This window comes from Cottoperca gobio, unplaced genomic scaffold (assembly GCF_900634415.1).
Source record: "Cottoperca gobio unplaced genomic scaffold, fCotGob3.1 fCotGob3_316arrow_ctg1, whole genome shotgun sequence".
Taxonomy (NCBI): domain Eukaryota; kingdom Metazoa; phylum Chordata; class Actinopteri; order Perciformes; family Bovichtidae; genus Cottoperca; species Cottoperca gobio.
In genome coordinates this window covers 106,122-124,663 of record NW_021166924.1, presented here as the reverse complement: position 1 = coordinate 124,663, position 18,542 = coordinate 106,122, and the positions used below count along the sequence as shown (strand labels likewise).

General features: G+C 43.0%; 2 protein-coding genes across 2 annotated transcripts; both read left to right on the top strand.

The window, feature by feature from the left end:
• The first annotated feature begins 1,241 nt into the window (after nt 1–1,241).
• LOC115005529 (chymotrypsin B) lies at nt 1,242–3,328 on the top strand. Its single transcript, XM_029427388.1, has 7 exons — nt 1,242–1,381; nt 1,662–1,765; nt 1,839–1,918; nt 2,401–2,482; nt 2,565–2,745; nt 2,874–3,007; nt 3,092–3,328. The coding sequence occupies exons 1-7, from the start codon at nt 1,330–1,332 to the stop codon at nt 3,251–3,253; spliced, it is 795 nt and encodes a 264-aa protein (XP_029283248.1). The 5' UTR covers nt 1,242–1,329; the 3' UTR covers nt 3,254–3,328.
• Nucleotides 3,329–6,962: 3,634 nt separating this feature from the next.
• Nucleotides 6,963–10,017, top strand: LOC115005531 (chymotrypsin A-like). Its single transcript, XM_029427390.1, has 7 exons — nt 6,963–7,120; nt 7,532–7,635; nt 8,127–8,206; nt 8,923–9,001; nt 9,085–9,265; nt 9,618–9,751; nt 9,846–10,017. The coding sequence occupies exons 1-7, from the start codon at nt 7,069–7,071 to the stop codon at nt 10,005–10,007; spliced, it is 792 nt and encodes a 263-aa protein (XP_029283250.1). The 5' UTR covers nt 6,963–7,068; the 3' UTR covers nt 10,008–10,017.
• Nucleotides 10,018–18,542: the final 8,525 nt, after the last annotated feature.

Below are 18,542 nucleotides of genomic sequence, written 5' to 3'. Positions count from 1 at the left end.
AAGCTTCAGAATATAGAGAGGAATGAAAGTGGAAAGTTTGGTGTATGTAAGTGCTACTGAAGTGGAGATTTCTGCTGAAGAGTGTGAGAAAAAGCTCCTTTAGAGAAAAGCTCCTTTAAAGATATGTATTGTAACATTCATACATGTTGTACACACTACAGGTGAACAGAGTCATACATGTTGTACACACTACAGGTGAACAGAGTCATACATGTTGTACACACTACAGGTGAACAGAGTCAAACATGTTGTACACACTACAGGTGAACAGAGTCATACATGTTGTACACACTACAGGTGAACAGAGTCATACATGTTGTACACACTACAGGTGAACAGGGTCATACATGTTGTACACACTACAGGTGAACAGAGTCATACATGTTGTACACACTACAGGTGAACAGAGTCATACATGTTGTACACACTACAGGTGAACAGGGTCAAACATGTAACTAACAGATATCAGCATGAAGCTTCCCCACTTCATTACTCACATCAACACAAGTACTGTTTATATTACAAGTGTTCATGTTTAATATGTACATGAGGCATTATGTAATGTAACTGTTGTGAGTTTAAATCTACACACACAAAGTTAGAAACATGAACTCTGATGTTCTGATGTTGTGGAAGATAGATATGAAAACATGTTTTACACTAGAAATGGCTCATGAGTCTGAAGTTTCTTATCTTTCTGAACAGATTCAAACTTCAGGTTAAAGCAGCTGCAGAGTTTCACAGCAGCTGCTTATTTAGGATTAAAGGAAAAAGACACAAAACGTCTGAAATCTTTTCAGATCACATGAAAAATCACTTTCAGTAATAGTTAAAGTGAGCATTTTGGAAAAACTAGGAAAAACACTGAAAGTGTTTATTAAATGTCTTCCATGTGAAATATGTTTTACTCAAAATATATGTTTGATATTAAATATGTAAATACCTGTACCTCATCTTACTATATGAATGTTTGGCTTCTTCCATCAGTATAACATTATAATGAATATTATAATAAATATTAATAATTGTATTAATTTCTTTACTTCTGGGCTTCTTGTAGTGTACACACAGTATGTTTGTTTAAATCAATATGACAGATGTGAGTTTTGAATTTAAATAAAAACTACGTGTGCTGTTTGTGTGCTGCAGCGCTCAGCAGCCAATCAGAGCGCAGGAGGTCGGGGCGTGTGACCCGTGAGAACGCCGCCTCGTGCCTGATAAGCAGCTGACAGCTGGACACACAGCGAGCTCTCTGATTGGCTGAGGGCCGGCAGGCTTCAGGTATAAGAGAGCAGCTCAGACCTTCAACACATCATCTTCATCTTTATCATGGCCTTCCTCTGGATCGTGTCCTGCCTCGCCTTCGTCAGCGCCGCCTATGGTGAGATGCTTTAAATCAATTAAAGTCAAGATAAATATCTAAAAGTTAAGATAAATTGTTAAATATCTAAAGTAAATATTAGGTGGGTTCCTTTTACAAGCCTTCAGGTTTTAACATCCCACCTGTATATTTTATTTCTTTCGTTATATTTTATGCACAAATATAACTAACAATACAACTAACAGTTGTGAGTCACAGAGACACAAAGAGACGACTTGAACATGCAGTTTGAGGTTAAAAGAGCAGAAAAGTCCTTTAAAGTCAGCTGTTGTCCTCTCAGGCTGCGGCACCCCCACCATCACCCCCCAGATGACCGGCTACGCCCGCATTGTCAACGGAGAGGAGGCCGTGCCCCACTCCTGGCCCTGGCAGGTGTCCCTGCAGGTGAGCCACAACCTAATAACAATAATAAATATTATTATTATTAATGACTAAATTCAGTTTATTTTTCTCTCAGCAATCCAACGGCTTCCACTTCTGTGGTGGATCTCTGATCAATGAGAACTGGGTGGTGACCGCCGCTCACTGTAACGTCAGGTCAGTTCAACATGAACACTGAAGCTTCCTACAGAGGGTCACATGTCATTCAGAGCCTGCTTTATACACTTATTACTAACAACATGCAGGAAATGGAAAAGTTCTGTATGTTGACAGTATTTAGTGATTTATATATCTGGACATGTAGCAGATCAGCACACATTTAATAATAATAATAATAATAATAATAATAATAATAATAATAATAATACATTTTATTTATAAGCACACTTTTCATTTGCGTAAACAAAACTCAAAGTGCTATACATTTAATAACAGAATGACTCATTTACATATTTAAACATCACATTTCAGAAAACTTGTAATATAAAAACTAATTGTGATAATGTAAGTAATGAACTATGGAAGTTTCAGCTGATATCAAATAGTTAAAGTCTTTACAATATTGTTTTTCTGTTTCATGTTTTTTTGTGTTATTTGTGTACCGGCCCTTTAAATAAATGCTTCCTGTTCTCTGTCAGGACTTACCACCGTGTGATCGCTGGAGAGCACGATAAGGGCTACGGCTCCAACGAGGACGTCCAGATCCTGAAGCCCGCCAAGGTGAGAACCCCCCTGTCAGCCAATCAGCTTTCAGAACCCACCGCTCTGACTCCACTAACATCGTCTCCCCCCCCCCCCCCAGGTGTTTACCCACCCCCAGTGGAACCCCCGCACCATCAGTAACGACATCAGCCTCATCAAGCTGGCCAGCCCCGCCCGCCTGGGCACCAACGTGTCCCCCGTCTGCCTCGCTGAGTCTGCTGATGTCTTCGCCGCCGGCATGAACTGCGTCACCTCCGGATGGGGTCTGACCCGCTACAACGGTGAGACCCCCCAGTCCTAAAACCCAAACATGCCCTATTGTTATCCGGATCAGACCGTGATACAGCGTTTAAGGGACATTGCAGGTGAAATCAGGACGAAGTGTTTGAGTGTTTTTGTTCTCCTGCAGCTCCCGGTACTCCCAACAAGCTGCAGCAGGCCACTCTGCCCCTGCTGTCCAACGAGCAGTGCAAGAAGCACTGGGGCAGCAACATCTCCGACGTGATGATCTGTGGAGGAGGAGACGGAGCCACTTCATGCATGGTGAGGATCTGCCCACATACCTGTCTCACCTCTCTCACCTGTGAAACCTGTCTCACTCACACTCGTTTTGTTTGGTGTTTTCAGGGTGACTCCGGCGGCCCTCTGGTCTGTCAGAAGGACAACGCCTGGACCCTGGTCGGTATTGTCTCTTGGGGAAGCAGCCGTTGCTCCACCACCACTCCCGCCGTCTACGCCCGTGTCACCGAGCTGCGTGGCTGGGTCGACCAGATCCTCGCCGCCAACTAAACGTTCAGAGGCTACAAACACCCCGAACCCCAGAACACTGAACCCTGAACCCTACTAATAAAACACTGAACATCACTGACTGTGTTTGTCGTTCCACTTTGTGTTCTTATATATAATAAATAAAACCTTATTCCATGGTGCTGAAAGGTGGAAAGGGAAAAGTTGGTCGTGATAAAATGGACCAGCTCTCAGAATCAGAAATCCTTTATTAGTCCCACAACGGGGAAATTTACCGTGTTACAGCAAAAGAACATATGAAGTAGCGGCGAGTAACAATAATTAAAAAAGAGATAATTTATAAAGATAAAAATAATATAAGTACAAAGTGGTTAATAAAAAGTTATAAAAAGTGAATATTGCACAAGGCATTGATAATTGCACACAGTGTTGGAATAGACTTTTGTTGGTGTGGTGGTCTACCAGGGGCTGTGGTGCTGGTACAGTCTGACCGCTGCAGGGAGAAAGGACCTCCGGTATCTCCATGAGACACCGTGGGTGAAGCAGCCTGTCGCTGAAGGAGCTGCACAGTGCGGACAAAGTGTCCTGGAGGGGGGGGGGACATGTTGTACAATAGAGAAGACAACTTGGCCGTCATTCTCCTGTCTCCCACCACCACCACAGTGTCCAGAGGCCTCCGCAGGACAGAGCTGGCTTGCAGGGTTGTTGGAGAGCTCATGGGAGTTTGCCCATCAAATCCACATGTGTCTCAAATCAAATGTATTTATATAGCCCAATATCACAAATTACACATTTGTCTCAGTGTTTACAGACTGTACATTCAACACCCTCTGTCCTTAGACCCTCGCATCGCACAAGGAAAAACTTCTTAAAAGAAACCAACAATTAAAGGGGGAAAAATGGAAGAAACCTCAGAGAGAGATTGAGGAGGGATTCCTCTCCCAGGACGGACAGAAGTTCAATAGATGACACAGGTGTACAGAATGAACAATATAGTAAAAAATACAACATCCATGTGACAGAACTGATGGTGTGACAAAAAAAAAGGATGATTCCAGGATGTCAAAAAGGCTTCCAAAAACCCTAACCCTTCTCCAAAAAAATCAATATAAACGTTGGCGTCAGGCAGGATCAGGGCAGCAGGCGCAGCCACAATTATGATGCAGACGAAAGGTTTAACAGCCACATGAGAGACACACAAACTCCGGGGATGACGCCCTGATGCTGAGTTAGTAACATACATTTACATAAATGCATACAGATAGAGAGGGAGAAGAAGAGAGAGGGAGGGGAGGAGAGAGGAAGAGAAGGAAGAGAGCAGGGAAGTGTCCCCCGGCAGTCTAAGCCTATAGCAGCATAACTAGGGGCTGATCCAGGTCAAACCTGAGCCAGCCCTAACTATAAGCTTTATCAAAAAGGAAAGTCTTTAGCTTGCTCTTAAATGTGTAGAGGTTGGTGATGGCCTAGTGATCTAGTGGTACGCCTTCCAAATACAATACAATACAATGTGAGTTCAATACCAGGGCTGGATAAGAGCGTCTACTGAATGACCTGTAATTTGTCTGCCTCCCAAACACAAACTGGGAGCTGGTTCCACTGGAGAGGAGCTTCATAGCTGAAGGCTCTGGCTCCCATTGTACTCTTAGAGACTCTAGGAACTACAAGTAACCCTGCATTCGGGAAGCGCAAGGTTCTATTATCTATTATTATAATACAAAATTACATTATAGTTCATTTAGTTGGCGCTTTTGTCCCAAGCAACTTACTATAAGTGCAAACAATCATGAGGATACAACTCCGAACTGCAAGAATCTTACAGGTACATCAGCTTCAAATAGGTGAAATCGTTTAAGTGCAGAACAATAGCTTCAAATAAGACAAACAAAAGTGCAACAAACAGAAACAATAGAATACGAATTCAACTATAACGAATGCAACATACAGTTAAAAAGATTTTGTAACTTTCTTTTTCAATTCTTTCTTCATTCGTCGAGGTGCAGTGGAAACAGGTGAGTTTTCAGTCTGTCCTGAAATCTATCCAGAATGCAGCAGCCCGACTGGTCTTTAACACCCCCCAGTTCTCCCACAATGCACCGCTCCGCCGCTCCCTTCACTGGTTACCAGTGGGGGCCCGAATCTGCTTCCAGACTCCAGTGCTGGTCCACCATACTGTGAATGGATCAGCACCTTCCTACATCCAGGCCATGGCATGGTCAAACCAGACACCCCAGCTTGCTTATTTCGCTCTACATTGGCCAATCGGCTCGCTGCTCCCTCACTGTGAGTGGGACCCAGAGACCCTCAAACAAAACTGCCTGTTTGCTTTTCTGGCTCCTAAATGGTGGAAGGACCTCCCCATTGATGTCAGGTCAGCAGTTTGCACACGCACGCACACACACACACACACTCTTACTGCCCAGTAAACTCACTGTTCGACATATTAGAATATTTTCATTGCAAAATCACGACCAAAATCGTTTTACTGCCGCGCAGCACAACAACATGAATCCAAAACATTTATTTTCGTCTTTGTGGAATTATTTAAGATATATTAATATATAAGACGTGAATAATATCTTTACCTGGATAATCTCACACAATTTTATGAGTAATGAGAATGTCACAAAATCTTTTCCTGTGTATCTGTTGCTGGTTACGAGGGGTCTGGGATGTAATTGATTTATTTTAGAGACGTTTACCATTGTCTCCAAACCTTTATGTCTTAGGTTATGGTCTGTATGCCAAATCAACAACAAAGCAACCCTTATTAGCAAAAGTTATTTCTCAACTTAAAGTAGCTTTTATATCTTTGAATGTGGGAAACAACAAAAGTTTGTCGTTGACTCTGTAACGATGAAAAGTTTTGAATCCCATCTATAAAGACGAAGTGCGTTTGTTCACTTTCTAAATGTCCGCAGGTGGAAAGTGTCCGTCAGCTGCAGCTGGACAGATTCCCAGCGGCTCTGATAAGATGTCCCCTGCTGTCCTGTCCAATCACAGCGCTCCCTGCTCCTATGAAACCTGCTCGCTCTCACAGACCAACATCATCGGCCAAATGACTCTGTTCACCTGTAGTGTGTACAACATGTATGACCCTGTTCACCTGTAGTGTGTACAACATGTATGACCCTGTTCACCTGTAGTGTGTACAACATGTATGACCCTGTTCACCTGTAGTGTGTACAACATGTATGAATGTTACAATACATATCTTTAAAAGGAGCTTTTCTCTAAAGGAGCTTTTTCTCACACTCTTCACCAGAAATCTCCACTTCAGTAGCACTTACATACACCAAACTTTCCACTTTCATTCCTCTCTATATTCTGAAGCTTTGTGCAGAGGGCTTTGTTCACATGTCACTCACAGCTCATGTTATACATGCTACACTAACTACATGCAGGAGATGCACAGAGTTCTGTGTGTTGACAGGATTTAGTGATTTATGGAGTGATACAAAGATCCAGAATCCCCTCTGTATAAACCTTTGACTCTGATATGTGAACAACATGAACAGTGTGAAGAAACACTTTGAACCTGCTTCACCAAACTTCACTTTATATCTGGACATGTTGCAAATCAGCACTAATTTAATAACAGAATTACTCATTTACATATTTAAGAAAGCTTGTAACACAAAGAATAATTGTCTTAATGTCAGTAATGAACTGGGGAAGTTTCATGGTGACATGTATCAGGTAAAGTTTTCGCCCAATCCCCTCAGACTCTCCATGTTTCGCCCTCCGCAGGTGGAAAGTGTCCGTCAGCTGCAGCTGGACAGATTCCCAGCGGCTCTGATAAGATGTCCCCTGCTGTCCTATAAAAGCTGCTCGCTCTCACAGACCAACATCATCGAGTCATGGCCTTCCTGTGGATCCTCTCCTGTCTCGCCTTCACCGGCGCCGCCTACGGTAAGACGAACGCTGTGATGCATGTTGGGTAAAGAAAGGGGGTTAGTATGGATAAGGACTCAGGATATAAAGAAAAATCATATTTGTAGCTTTTTGTGAACTGAATGAGAAGTAAAGAAAATGTTAAATAGAAATAGTCCACAAAATAATATAAAGGAAACTTACTGAAGGATAAAACATGAAGAACATTTCAGTTTTGGAATTTAAACTAAAGTTTTACTCTTATTTACGCAGTTTTCTCCAATAAGTTCTCGTGCTGTCTGTGATGTTTGTGTAAAATGTAGAAGCTCAAAGGTCTCACAAGATATTTTCTGGTTGTTGTCAGTGGACTTTAGATTGTTTTGTGACAGACGTTCTTCCTAAAAGTTGTTGTTGTTGTTGATGATGATGTCATGATGATGATGTCACCAGGCTGCGGCTCTCCCGCCATCTCCCCCGTCATCACCGGTTACTCTCGTATCGTGAACGGAGAGGAGGCGCTGCCTCACTCCTGGCCCTGGCAGGTGTCCCTGCAGGTACACACATACACACACACACACACACACACACACACACACACCTATGTTATATTTAGTTGGGTTGTGTTGTTATTCCAAATATAAATAATATAACTCTTGGTGCATTTCATCCCCTTTGAGCATGCGTCAGCATTGTGCTAATACTTTATAATAACCATCATTAATAAAAGCTAAACTGATTAATTAAGCTTAAGTTATTGTAACGCTAACAAACACTTGATGATGACAATGATATTTAATTATGTTTACTAATTATTAGCAATGCTTAATTAATTTATCAGTAGTTAGAGTATTGTGAAAATTAGTTTATAAATGATATATTGTATCAGCTGATAAAAATTACATACTGACCGATTTATTAACATTTTATTGTTGCAGGCATTAACATTTTTCATATATAAAAAACATTTTCATGGTTAAGTAGAAAGATGGACCAGAAATGAATTATTAACTATTGATAATGTATAAACTATCTGTTGTTGTTTCAGGATTACACCGGCTTCCACTTCTGCGGCGGCTCTCTGGTCAATGAGAACTGGGTGGTGACGGCCGCTCACTGCAACGTCAGGTCAGAGTTTATTATTGGACACAGAGGGAGAAATCCTCACTTTGTGCTTAACTTACATGTTAAAGGGGGAAATGTGTCTTCTAATTGAAGATTTTTCTCTTCAACACAATTTGACCCCATTTTTTTACCAGCAGCTTTAGATACAATTTGACCTCAGTAATGCTGTTGGTGGCTGGACTCTTATAGGACACAAAGAGAGAGTTTGCTCCTCTGCCGACTCCCCACAAGGATGTGCTTATTATTTATCCTCCACACAATAAGTGTCGGGTCAGGTGGGACAGTAGGACCCTCATAAAGTAGCAGATGACACCAGCCGCCAGTCCATTCTTCACTTAAACATCTCTAAAACCAAATATGTGAGACGGGGGATTTGTGCAAACTAAAAGATATGTTGGGACGATTATTGACTCAGAGCTAACTGTGAAGGCGTGTGTAGAAAGGGTTAGCAGCGTTGTTTAGAGAGGAAACTTTACCTCCACATTGACACACCACAATTATTGGTGTCATGGTTTACAGAATAAAACTCTCTGAATCAAGTCGTAGCAACACAGATGCTAAAGATGCACAATTATGTATTTATTCATATTTATTTGATTATTGGAGCTTTGAGTATTTTTATCATCATGTCCGACTTCTGTGTGTGTTGTTAATAAAATGTGTGTTAAGATGGACGCATGAAGTATGTCCGCCTCATGTCTCCATCCTCCTCCCTGCAGGACGTCCCACCGTGTGATCCTCGGAGAGCACGACCGCTCCTCTAACGCTGAAGACATCCAGGTCATGAAAGTCGGCAAGGTGAGTAATAAAACCTCATCTTCTGGTCTCATCGCGTCGTCTTCCTGCGTGTTCGCCGCTCCTAACATGTCACTTCCTGTCAGGTGTTCAAGCACCCCCGCTACAACGGATTCACCATCAACAACGACATCCTGCTCATCAAGCTGGCCAGCCCCGCCCAGATGAACATGCGTGTGTCCCCCGTGTGTGTGGCCGAGACCGGGGACGACTTCCCCGGAGGCATGAAGTGTGTGACCAGCGGCTGGGGCCTGACCCGCCACAACGGTGAGGGAGCGGCCAATCAGAGCAGAGCAGGGGCGGGGTTAGATGATGCTAAAAGGTTTTATAGTCATCAAAGTGCGTCAGTACAATTTTCCAGGGTCACAGAAGTGAGTAAAGCAATCAGCACAATGCGGAGAGGTTCGGGGACACCACAAACTAAAAACTAGCTTGGTAAATAAAAATGTGTCACTTTGTCATGAATCATCAGAACTCATTTTGTGGAAACAAGAGACAAGCTGGTTTTTTGACGTACTTTAAACACTGGGGGCAGCATGTAGCACGTAGCATGTAGCATTTAGCACGCAGACCAGCTCAGCCAACATGTGAATGTTTCTGAAGTGTTTGTGTGTTGCAGCTCCTGACACCCCCGCCCTGCTGCAGCAGGCCGCCCTCCCCCTGCTGACCAATGAGCAGTGCCGTCGTTTCTGGGGAAACAAGATCAGCAACCTGATGATCTGCGCCGGAGCCTCCGGAGCCTCCTCCTGCATGGTGGGTGGTGCAGTCGTCACACAGGCGGAGGTGTGTTGATGCCGAGCTGCTGTTGTTTACAGCGTATTGTTTACCTGTTTGTTTGTTTGTTCAGGGCGACTCTGGCGGTCCTCTGGTCTGTGAGAAGGCCGGAGCCTGGACTCTGGTGGGTATCGTGTCCTGGGGCAGTGGAAGCTGCACTCCCACAATTCCCGGCGTGTACGCCCGCGTCACCGAGCTCCGCGCCTGGATGGATCAGACCATCGCTGCCAACTGAGCATGTCAGAAACCTGATCATCAATAAAACTCAGAAACTCTGAAACACACCTGCTGTCATCTGTTCATGTTGGCTCAGATGAATGTAGAGAAACTCACAATAAGTGACATTAGAATTAAAAACACTTGTGACAAATTAAACAGAATAGAAAGTGTTTAGACAGCTACTGTGCAAGCTTTAATGAGTTCAACTTTTTCCTTTCTTTTTTTCTTCCACTGTGAGCTTAGCCTGCCCCCCCCCCCCCCCACACACACACACACACACACACACACACACAAACACGCACACTTAACCATCACTCTTTATAGAAGTCATATGTATTAAAAAAGCAGTCATACTATGTACTACTATAAAGTCTACACAGTCATTATCACAGACATTACATGTTACAGTATAAACACCAACATAATAAATGTAAAGTATTGATGGACTTTCAGTTTGAAAGGAAACAAAAGTGTTAAACAAATGAAATAAAATAAAAGTCCTGACTGAATCCTACACAGATTACTGAGAGAAACCTTTAACATGTTTTTATTTTATCCTCACTCATTGCTCTCCGGTGTATAAAAACAAGACCAACATTTGTACTGACAGTCAAATTAATATTACAGCTTCTGTGGATAGAGATTTTTAAATTAGCCTTGGATATGATACTTCTCAATTTAAAAAAGCTTTTGAAAATTTGAATGTGAAAAACTACAAAAGCTTGTCTTTGACTCTGTAACAATGAAGTGGTTTGAATCCCGTCTACAAAGCAGAAGTCAGTTTGTTCACTTTCCAAATGTCCATACTCCCCCCATGCAGTCGTGGTGAACCAAAGGGAGGTATACTCGGACCTTTACTGTTCAGCATATCCATTAATTACCTTTTAACAAAGCTGACAAAGTGCAAAATCTGTCTGTATGCAGACAATACACTTATTTACTACTCAGAAAATGACTCACGGGAGATGTGGAAACGTCAAATTTCTTTAGATATATTGTATTTTTATTCTTTTTGTGTGTCGAATATATTTTCTATTTCTTTTCTTTAGTTCAGGAACATTAACAGTGTGCGGTCTGTAGCAGTGATTCGTTTTTAATTTTGAGTTTTAAATGTCTTGTTTTATGTTGGACAGATGTGATGGATGATTTTAATGGTATGAAACCGACATTTAAAACCTAGTTACCTGGTTAATTCTCCTGTGAATATATTGCTGCTGGTAAAATGTTATTGAAGAGAGCCAGCAAGTTCAGGTTCCTATTTTGCAGAACAAGGATCATTATACTATTATATCCTCATTGATAAACTTTTGTTACGCCTCAGACACAGGGAAGGAAGACTCATACGCACGACTCCGGACACAATGGTAAAGTGTAAAAAAAACAATACTTTACTTCAATAAAACAAAATCTTAACTCAAAGCGCTCACTAGGAGGATAAACAAAGTTCTCTGAAAAAACACACTGGTACTTGGCACACTGGAACTTACACATGCTATGACAAGGATAAGACAAGACGAACTGACCCACGACAAGGGGAGACAGGACAATTTATACAAGAGGTGAGTGGGAACAGGTGAAAACAATCAGGGGCGGGGCAGATGCTGACGATGGTGGGAAACCACACAAAGACAAGAAGTAAACACAAGACATGACACAAGGGAGGTGAACTCTACAAAATAAAACAGGAACACAGTTATGACAGAACGTGAAAGTGTAAAAAAAACATGCAATGCATATGTGATGTAGTGACCGAGTGATTAAACCAAAGATGCGAGTTTTCTCCAAACTAGAAGGAGAGAAAATTTAGAACAAAGAAACCTCCATTTTCTATCCTTCTTCATCCGGTGGGAATTCAAAAAAAAAAAAACCCACATCCGGTTGATAGCTAAATGCCTCTGGTGGACAAAATTGAGACTACAACTAAAAGTTTATAGAAACTTTACAAAATTTAAACACCTCCACCTGTAGGACGGCAATTAAAGCGCACCTAAATTTAAAAATCGTGCAATAGAAATTCAAGGATAGAGTAGATGGACTTTTGAATTAAGACATTCTTGATTAATTTTTCTCTGAGTGACCAATTGAACATTTATTTTTTCAGTAAATTTCTCGGTTCATTAATTTTTATTACAGTTTTATATCTTTTGATTAAAAAATATTTTTGCATATTACAGTTTTTAGATCTTTTGATTAAAAAATATTTTTTGCAAATTGACATTTGTTTAAAAAATAGAAACGTTTTGATTAACATTTTTCTAATCAACAATTCATTACATTTTTTATTGCAATTTTCATTAGATTTTCAGATTAACATTTTGTTCACTAACATTGATTAATTGAACATTTATTTTGATTAAAACGTCGCTTTCATTTATTTTTAGACAAAATATTAGAAAACAAAAAGAGATACTTTGATTAACATTCATTATTTTAGTTTTTGAGCTAAAGTTTGTTTTTGTTTAACCCAATTTTAATATTACAAATTTGTTTTTAGATTAACATTTTTAGGAAATCCAGAAATTTAATACATTTATGTTTTATCAAATTTTGTTTTGTTTAAACCATTTTATTAAAGTTAAACATTTTTTAACATCTTTAGAAATCCGGGATTTAACAAATAAACAACATTTGTCCCTTAGTGGGGTACTGCGTACATCAGTTACAATGGCGGACAAGGGGGACTCAAAACCAGTCAAGACTGTAACCACAGCGGACTTGAAAGTGACGATGTTCAAAAGGCTGGAAGCCTCCACTGAACCTACTGAAAGAAGGAAAGTCAGAGAAAAAATGGAAGAGCTGCTCCAGCTGTGGCAAACAAGAAAACTCATCTCAGAAGATGACAAGCCGGGTCTTACTGTAAAACAACGAAAAGCAGTTGTTGACTATGAAAACGGAGAATATCTGCAACACGCTACAGCCTGGGAGAAGGCGGGGAAAAAAGGATTCGGCACTGCATATAGAGCATTTCAGAAAGCTGAAAAGAGGAAGGCTCGTGCCACGAGTCTTCTTTTCCATCTTAAATATGTACCACCAAATGCGGAGGGTACAATCTGCGTGGTCAAGAAAGCGGGAGAGACAAAAGATGACACACATCTCTCAAACTCCTCAGCTCTACCCAGATTTGTCCCAAGTGGCCGACACTCCGGCATACTTATCCAATAGCAATCCTTTCCCTTCCACTTCCATTCAAGCACCCGTGTACAAGGTGAGTGGAGGAGTTTTGGAACTCGAGGAAAATGAGAGAAGCGCACGTATGGGATCTGTGCTGAAACAACTCACAAAACTCACAGACGAGGAACAGAGAATGGTGGAACACGGCATGAGGGAACACAGCATGAGGGAACACCGCATGAAAATGAAAGACAGAGGGTTCCAGAAGGATGTTCTCTCAACCCCAGTTCCAGCACACTTGCCCCACAGTATCTTGGAGGCTGCCCAGACCTCTCATCCTGTCCAATCACTATATCATCCCCAGTCACTTCCAAATTCCTCTGGAGGTCTGGAGAGCATGACCATGGACAAAGAAGCAAGACAAATGAGTGGAGATGGAACAAAGCAAAAGGGATCACAAGGAATGGCTGAGCTATTGACCCGAACAAACTATCATGACTACGTGGGACAGAGTGTGACACAAGGGATTGGATCATCAAGGGAGAAGGACTGGGGAGGTCAGAAGGGCGCATCACAAGCGGGAGGATTCCAAGGGGATGCAGAAAAGGATCCCAGCAGAAAGAACTCAGTTACAGAAGACGGCCGAACGAAATTAACCATACTGGAAGGAAGCATGACAGTGGCTGAAGAAGCCTCCATCGCCAGCAGAACCAGAAGACAGGATCAAGTAAGAAAGTTGCAGGCCCCCCTCATGACAACTCAAGGAGGGAACATGATATACCAACCATGGAGTCATCGAGACTTGGAGGGTTTGGTGTCCAAACTTCCTCCCCTCAGCGGCGGAGGACAAAAGTGGATTTCGGAATTTGAAAAGTATACTGCAGGAGACAGAGAGTGTGTGTGGGTGATTTGAGATGTGTCATCGCCAGACTGGAAGGAAGTCTGAAGGCGAGGGAAATTGACACTAAAACAGGATGCAGTGGGGCGGATGATGAACTGCCGTTCAATGCATGCAGGAATCACTACTGGACTGCCCTGAGAGACACCTACCCCACCACTCGCAGCCTGACAGCTATGTCCAGCCTGAAGAAAGGAATTGAAGAAGACATGCATCTTTTCTTAAAAAGGAGCGAAGGCGTCTGGATAGACGGCACTGGAGAGAGACATGACTCCACCCCAGCAGTCACCATGCTATGGAGAAATGCAGTGATAAAGGCCCTGCCTCCTCGAGTTCGAGAACAACTGGAGGATGTGGTGGGACTAGACACAAAGTCTAATGAGGAATGGAGAGAATACCTTGTACACCACGACCTTAAGAACAGGAAAACAGAAGGAGATAAAAACGAAGAAGTGAATGCGCTTACCAAGAGATTGCTAAGGATGCAAGTGGCTGAAAAAGACAGCGAGGCTTCAAGGCTTAAGAGAGAGAAGAGACAAATGGTGATGGGTTCTCCAGCTGCAGTGGAATTCGAAGCAGAAGGGCAAGCGCAGCAACAGGCTGCACTGGAGGTCAGTGCTCAGCCCTATTACCCTACAGGGCCGGTCAAGGCTCATCCCTATAATAGAGAAGCCCAGTTTAGTGCTCCGCCTTACTACCCGACAGAGCCACGCGGAGAACAGTGGAGAGCGGGAGGAAATCGCTACAGAGCCAGAGTACAAGACCAGTCAACTAGGTGCTTTGGTTGTGGAGATCACAGCCATTGGCTCAAAGATTGCCCAAATTATCAAAGTGCTCAGCGGTACGGGCCCCCACAGTACATGCAGCGTGGGAGGGGACTCCCTAACAATAATAGAAGAGGAGGGAGAGGACAAAGAGGTTATGGGAGAGGTGGCAACCCACCAAACACTCATCAACTGCCCCTCTCTGCTTGGGAACCGCCCCAGCAGTGGGATGGCTCCTACCGATGAGGATGCCCAGAGGATCCAACTGCAGGTGAAGCTATTCCAGCTAAAAACGAACCAATGGTCACCTGTATAATAGAAGGAGAAAAGATGGAGTTGATGGTGGACACAGGAGCTACAGCGTCCTGTCTGACTTCCCTGAAGGGAAAAGTACCACCTCTCTCCTCTAAAACCCTTCGGATAGTTGGATACTCGGGAAGATCAGAAGAGCAAAAGTATACCGTGCCATTGGTTACTGCAGTTGGTAAACAATCCCTACTACATCCGTTCCTATATTCCCCAAAATGTCCTGTAAACCTAATGGGCAGAGACCTGCTGGTCAAGACAGGAGCACGAATTCTGTGTTCTTGTGATGGGTTGGTCATACAGTTTCCAGGACAAATACCCCTGCATGGACATTACCAGAATGATCAAAGAATTATGGTAATGGCTGCCAGCCCAAATCGTGAAATGGAGGAGGCCACAACAACAGTGTATTGGAATCGACTGTTGACTGATGAACAAGATGCTCCGGGAGTTCAGAAGGCCTACATGGAATGGAAACCCTGGATCAACACTTTGGGTCCATATGGTCCTCCACTTGACCCTCTGCATTGCACCTATAACTACCTACGCCAACCAGACGAAGAATACCAACAAGCCTGGGAAGAAGAAAAAGACAGAGAGAGAGAGCAACTGATGGTCGAAGACATTTATATAGGACCTCAGGGTGTGGCTGCATATTGTGCTCTCAAGACAGAACAGCAACAATGGTATGCACTGTCGACTGAAGCCGTGCCACACATCACACTGGCACTGGCAGTAGGAGCTGAAGCAAGATCTTTAGGTCCCATGGTCAAAAAAGCCAGAACAATGAACTGGCTCCCTACCAACATTGCCCGCATATGGAAATCAGACGACGAGACCATGTGGAAAATAACTCATCACAGTATGGATGTTGGCATCTTGGAACAACACGAACTGGAAAGGGATCATGGGAGAGAACACACCAACCATCCTGACACCGAAGAAACCCTAAAGACAGTACCACACTATCTGTGGGCTACTGGAGACTATGATGTAGGTTATGTACCTAATCATCAGGTCTCAGTCACTCTGAGACCTGGGCAGATGTCATGTTGGTTGCCACAATACAACCTCAAGAAGGAACAGATTGAAGGTATAGGAGCAACAATCACTGGACTTCTAGGTGCAGGAGTAATCAGACCCTCAAACTCCACCTGGAACACTCCTATTTTGCCAGTCCCAAAAGCAGGCAACAAAGGCTGGAGAATGGTTCATGATCTAAGAAGAATCAATTCAGCCACCGTTTCACAACACATCCCTGTACCAGACCCCTATGTGGCGCTACAAAATCTGAACCCTGAACACAAGTACTTCACTGTGATAGACTTGGCAAACGCTTTCTTTTGTTTACCATTGGATTCTGAAGTACAGGACCTGTTTGCATTCACATACAGAGGACAGAGATACACCTACAACAGAATGCCACAAGGGTACAAAGATAGCCCAGGGTTGTTCAATCAAGCGCTGAAAAAGGATTTAACCATGTTACACCTACCACAGGGTGTAACTCTGATCCAGTACGTTGACGACTTGCTGCTCGCAGGTACTACTGCTGAGTCGTGTCTAGAAGCTACAGCTGATCTCCTCGCACTACTTGCTAGAGCAGGATACAAGGTGAAGAAGGAGAAAACACAAGTCGCTAGAAGATCAGTCACCTTCTTAGGAAGACTAATTTCTGCAAACAGTCTGACCTTAACCAATGCACAAAGGACCTCAATCCTGTCACATGGCAAACCAAAGACTGTACAACACATGCTAGCATTTCTCGGTCTGACGGGTTATAGCAGAACTCATGTACCAGAGTACGTCAATCTGACCCAACCTCTCAGAGACATGCTTGCGGAAGCAGGAAACAGAAACCTCACCGCTGAACTTATCTGGACCATAGAAGGCGAGGAAGCCTTCACCAAGACCAAGCAAGCCTTGGGACAAGCTGCCCATCTCTGCTCCCCAGACTACAATGCGGACTTTCATTTGGATGTTTCTGAAACAGAAGGGATGGTAAATGGTGTTCTGTTCCAGAAAAAAGGGGGAGAGAGACATGTACTGATGTACCACAGCTCAAAATTGGACAGTGTGGAGCTAGGACAAACAGGTTGTGCAAGACATTTGGCTGCATTGGCAAAGACAATCAAGAAGACGGCACACGTGGTGATGTGCCATCCACTCAAAGTAAACACTACGCATGGAGTAGTGGCTTTTCTAAACTCACAAGCTTTCACTTTTTCACCAGTCAGGAAAATACAAATTGAAGAAGTGCTGACTAAACCACACATCACATATGTGGCAGAGACAATTAACATGGCAACAGGACTGAATTCAAAAAACCACGACGCTCATGACTGTGCATTCGTCTCACAACAAGACCTCAAGATAAGGTCAAATTTGGAAGCAGAGCCACTTCAAGATCCAGAGCAAACTATATATAGTGACGGCTGTTGCTATAAAGGAGAAGAAGGAAATGTGGCTTCTTATGCTGTGGTGCAACAAAATGGAAAAGAGATAATAACATTGGAAGCTTGCATCATTCCACAACCAGCCTCTGCGCAACTAGCAGAAATAGTTGCGTTAACACAAGCGTTAAAACATGGAGAAGGCAAGAGAGTAAACATATACACAGACTCAGCCTATGCTCATGGAGCAGTCCACATTGACGGACCTCAGTGGATCAGAAGAGGTTTTTTGACTTCATCCAAAACTCCTGTTAGACATACTGAAGCCTTAAAAGCCCTACTAAAAGCTGTACTACTGCCATCACAGGTTGCTGTAATAAAGTGCAAAGGACATCAGAAAACAGATACAGCAGTAGCAAAAGGCAATGACGCAGCAGACAAGGCAGCTAAACTAGCAGGCGGCTACATACAGCAAATGATTTGTCTAAACAGTGAGAGAGAAGGAGAGCTGACTTTGGAGAGCATTAAAGAAATGCAGAAACTAGCGGGTCCATATGAACAAACGCAATGGGTTCAAAAGGGTGCCGCCCATACAGAAGGACTGTGGAGAGCACATGATGGCAGGCTAGTGGCACCAGCTAAGTTATGCCACATGCTGATAAAACAAGCCCATGGCCCCACACATGTTGGAAAATTAAGAACAACAAGAGATGTCGAGGTACAATGGTGGCATCCATACATGAAAGAGATGGTGGAAAATTTTGTGACAGAGTGTGACACCTGCAACAATTTTAATGACAAACGAACATACAAGTGTCCAATGGGTCGGTTTCCAGTTCCAGATGCTCCATTTAAGGAGATATGTATTGACTATACTGACATGGGAGCAGACAATGTTGTGAGAGGATACAGATATATCCTGGTGATGGTTGATCGTTTCACCAAGTGGATTGAAGCCATCCCCTGTAAAAAAGAGGATGCCAACTCTGTAATCAAATGGTTACAGAAGGAACTCATACCAAGGTATGGAGTGCCACGCTGTATAAGATCAGATAATGGAACACACTTTACCAGCCACA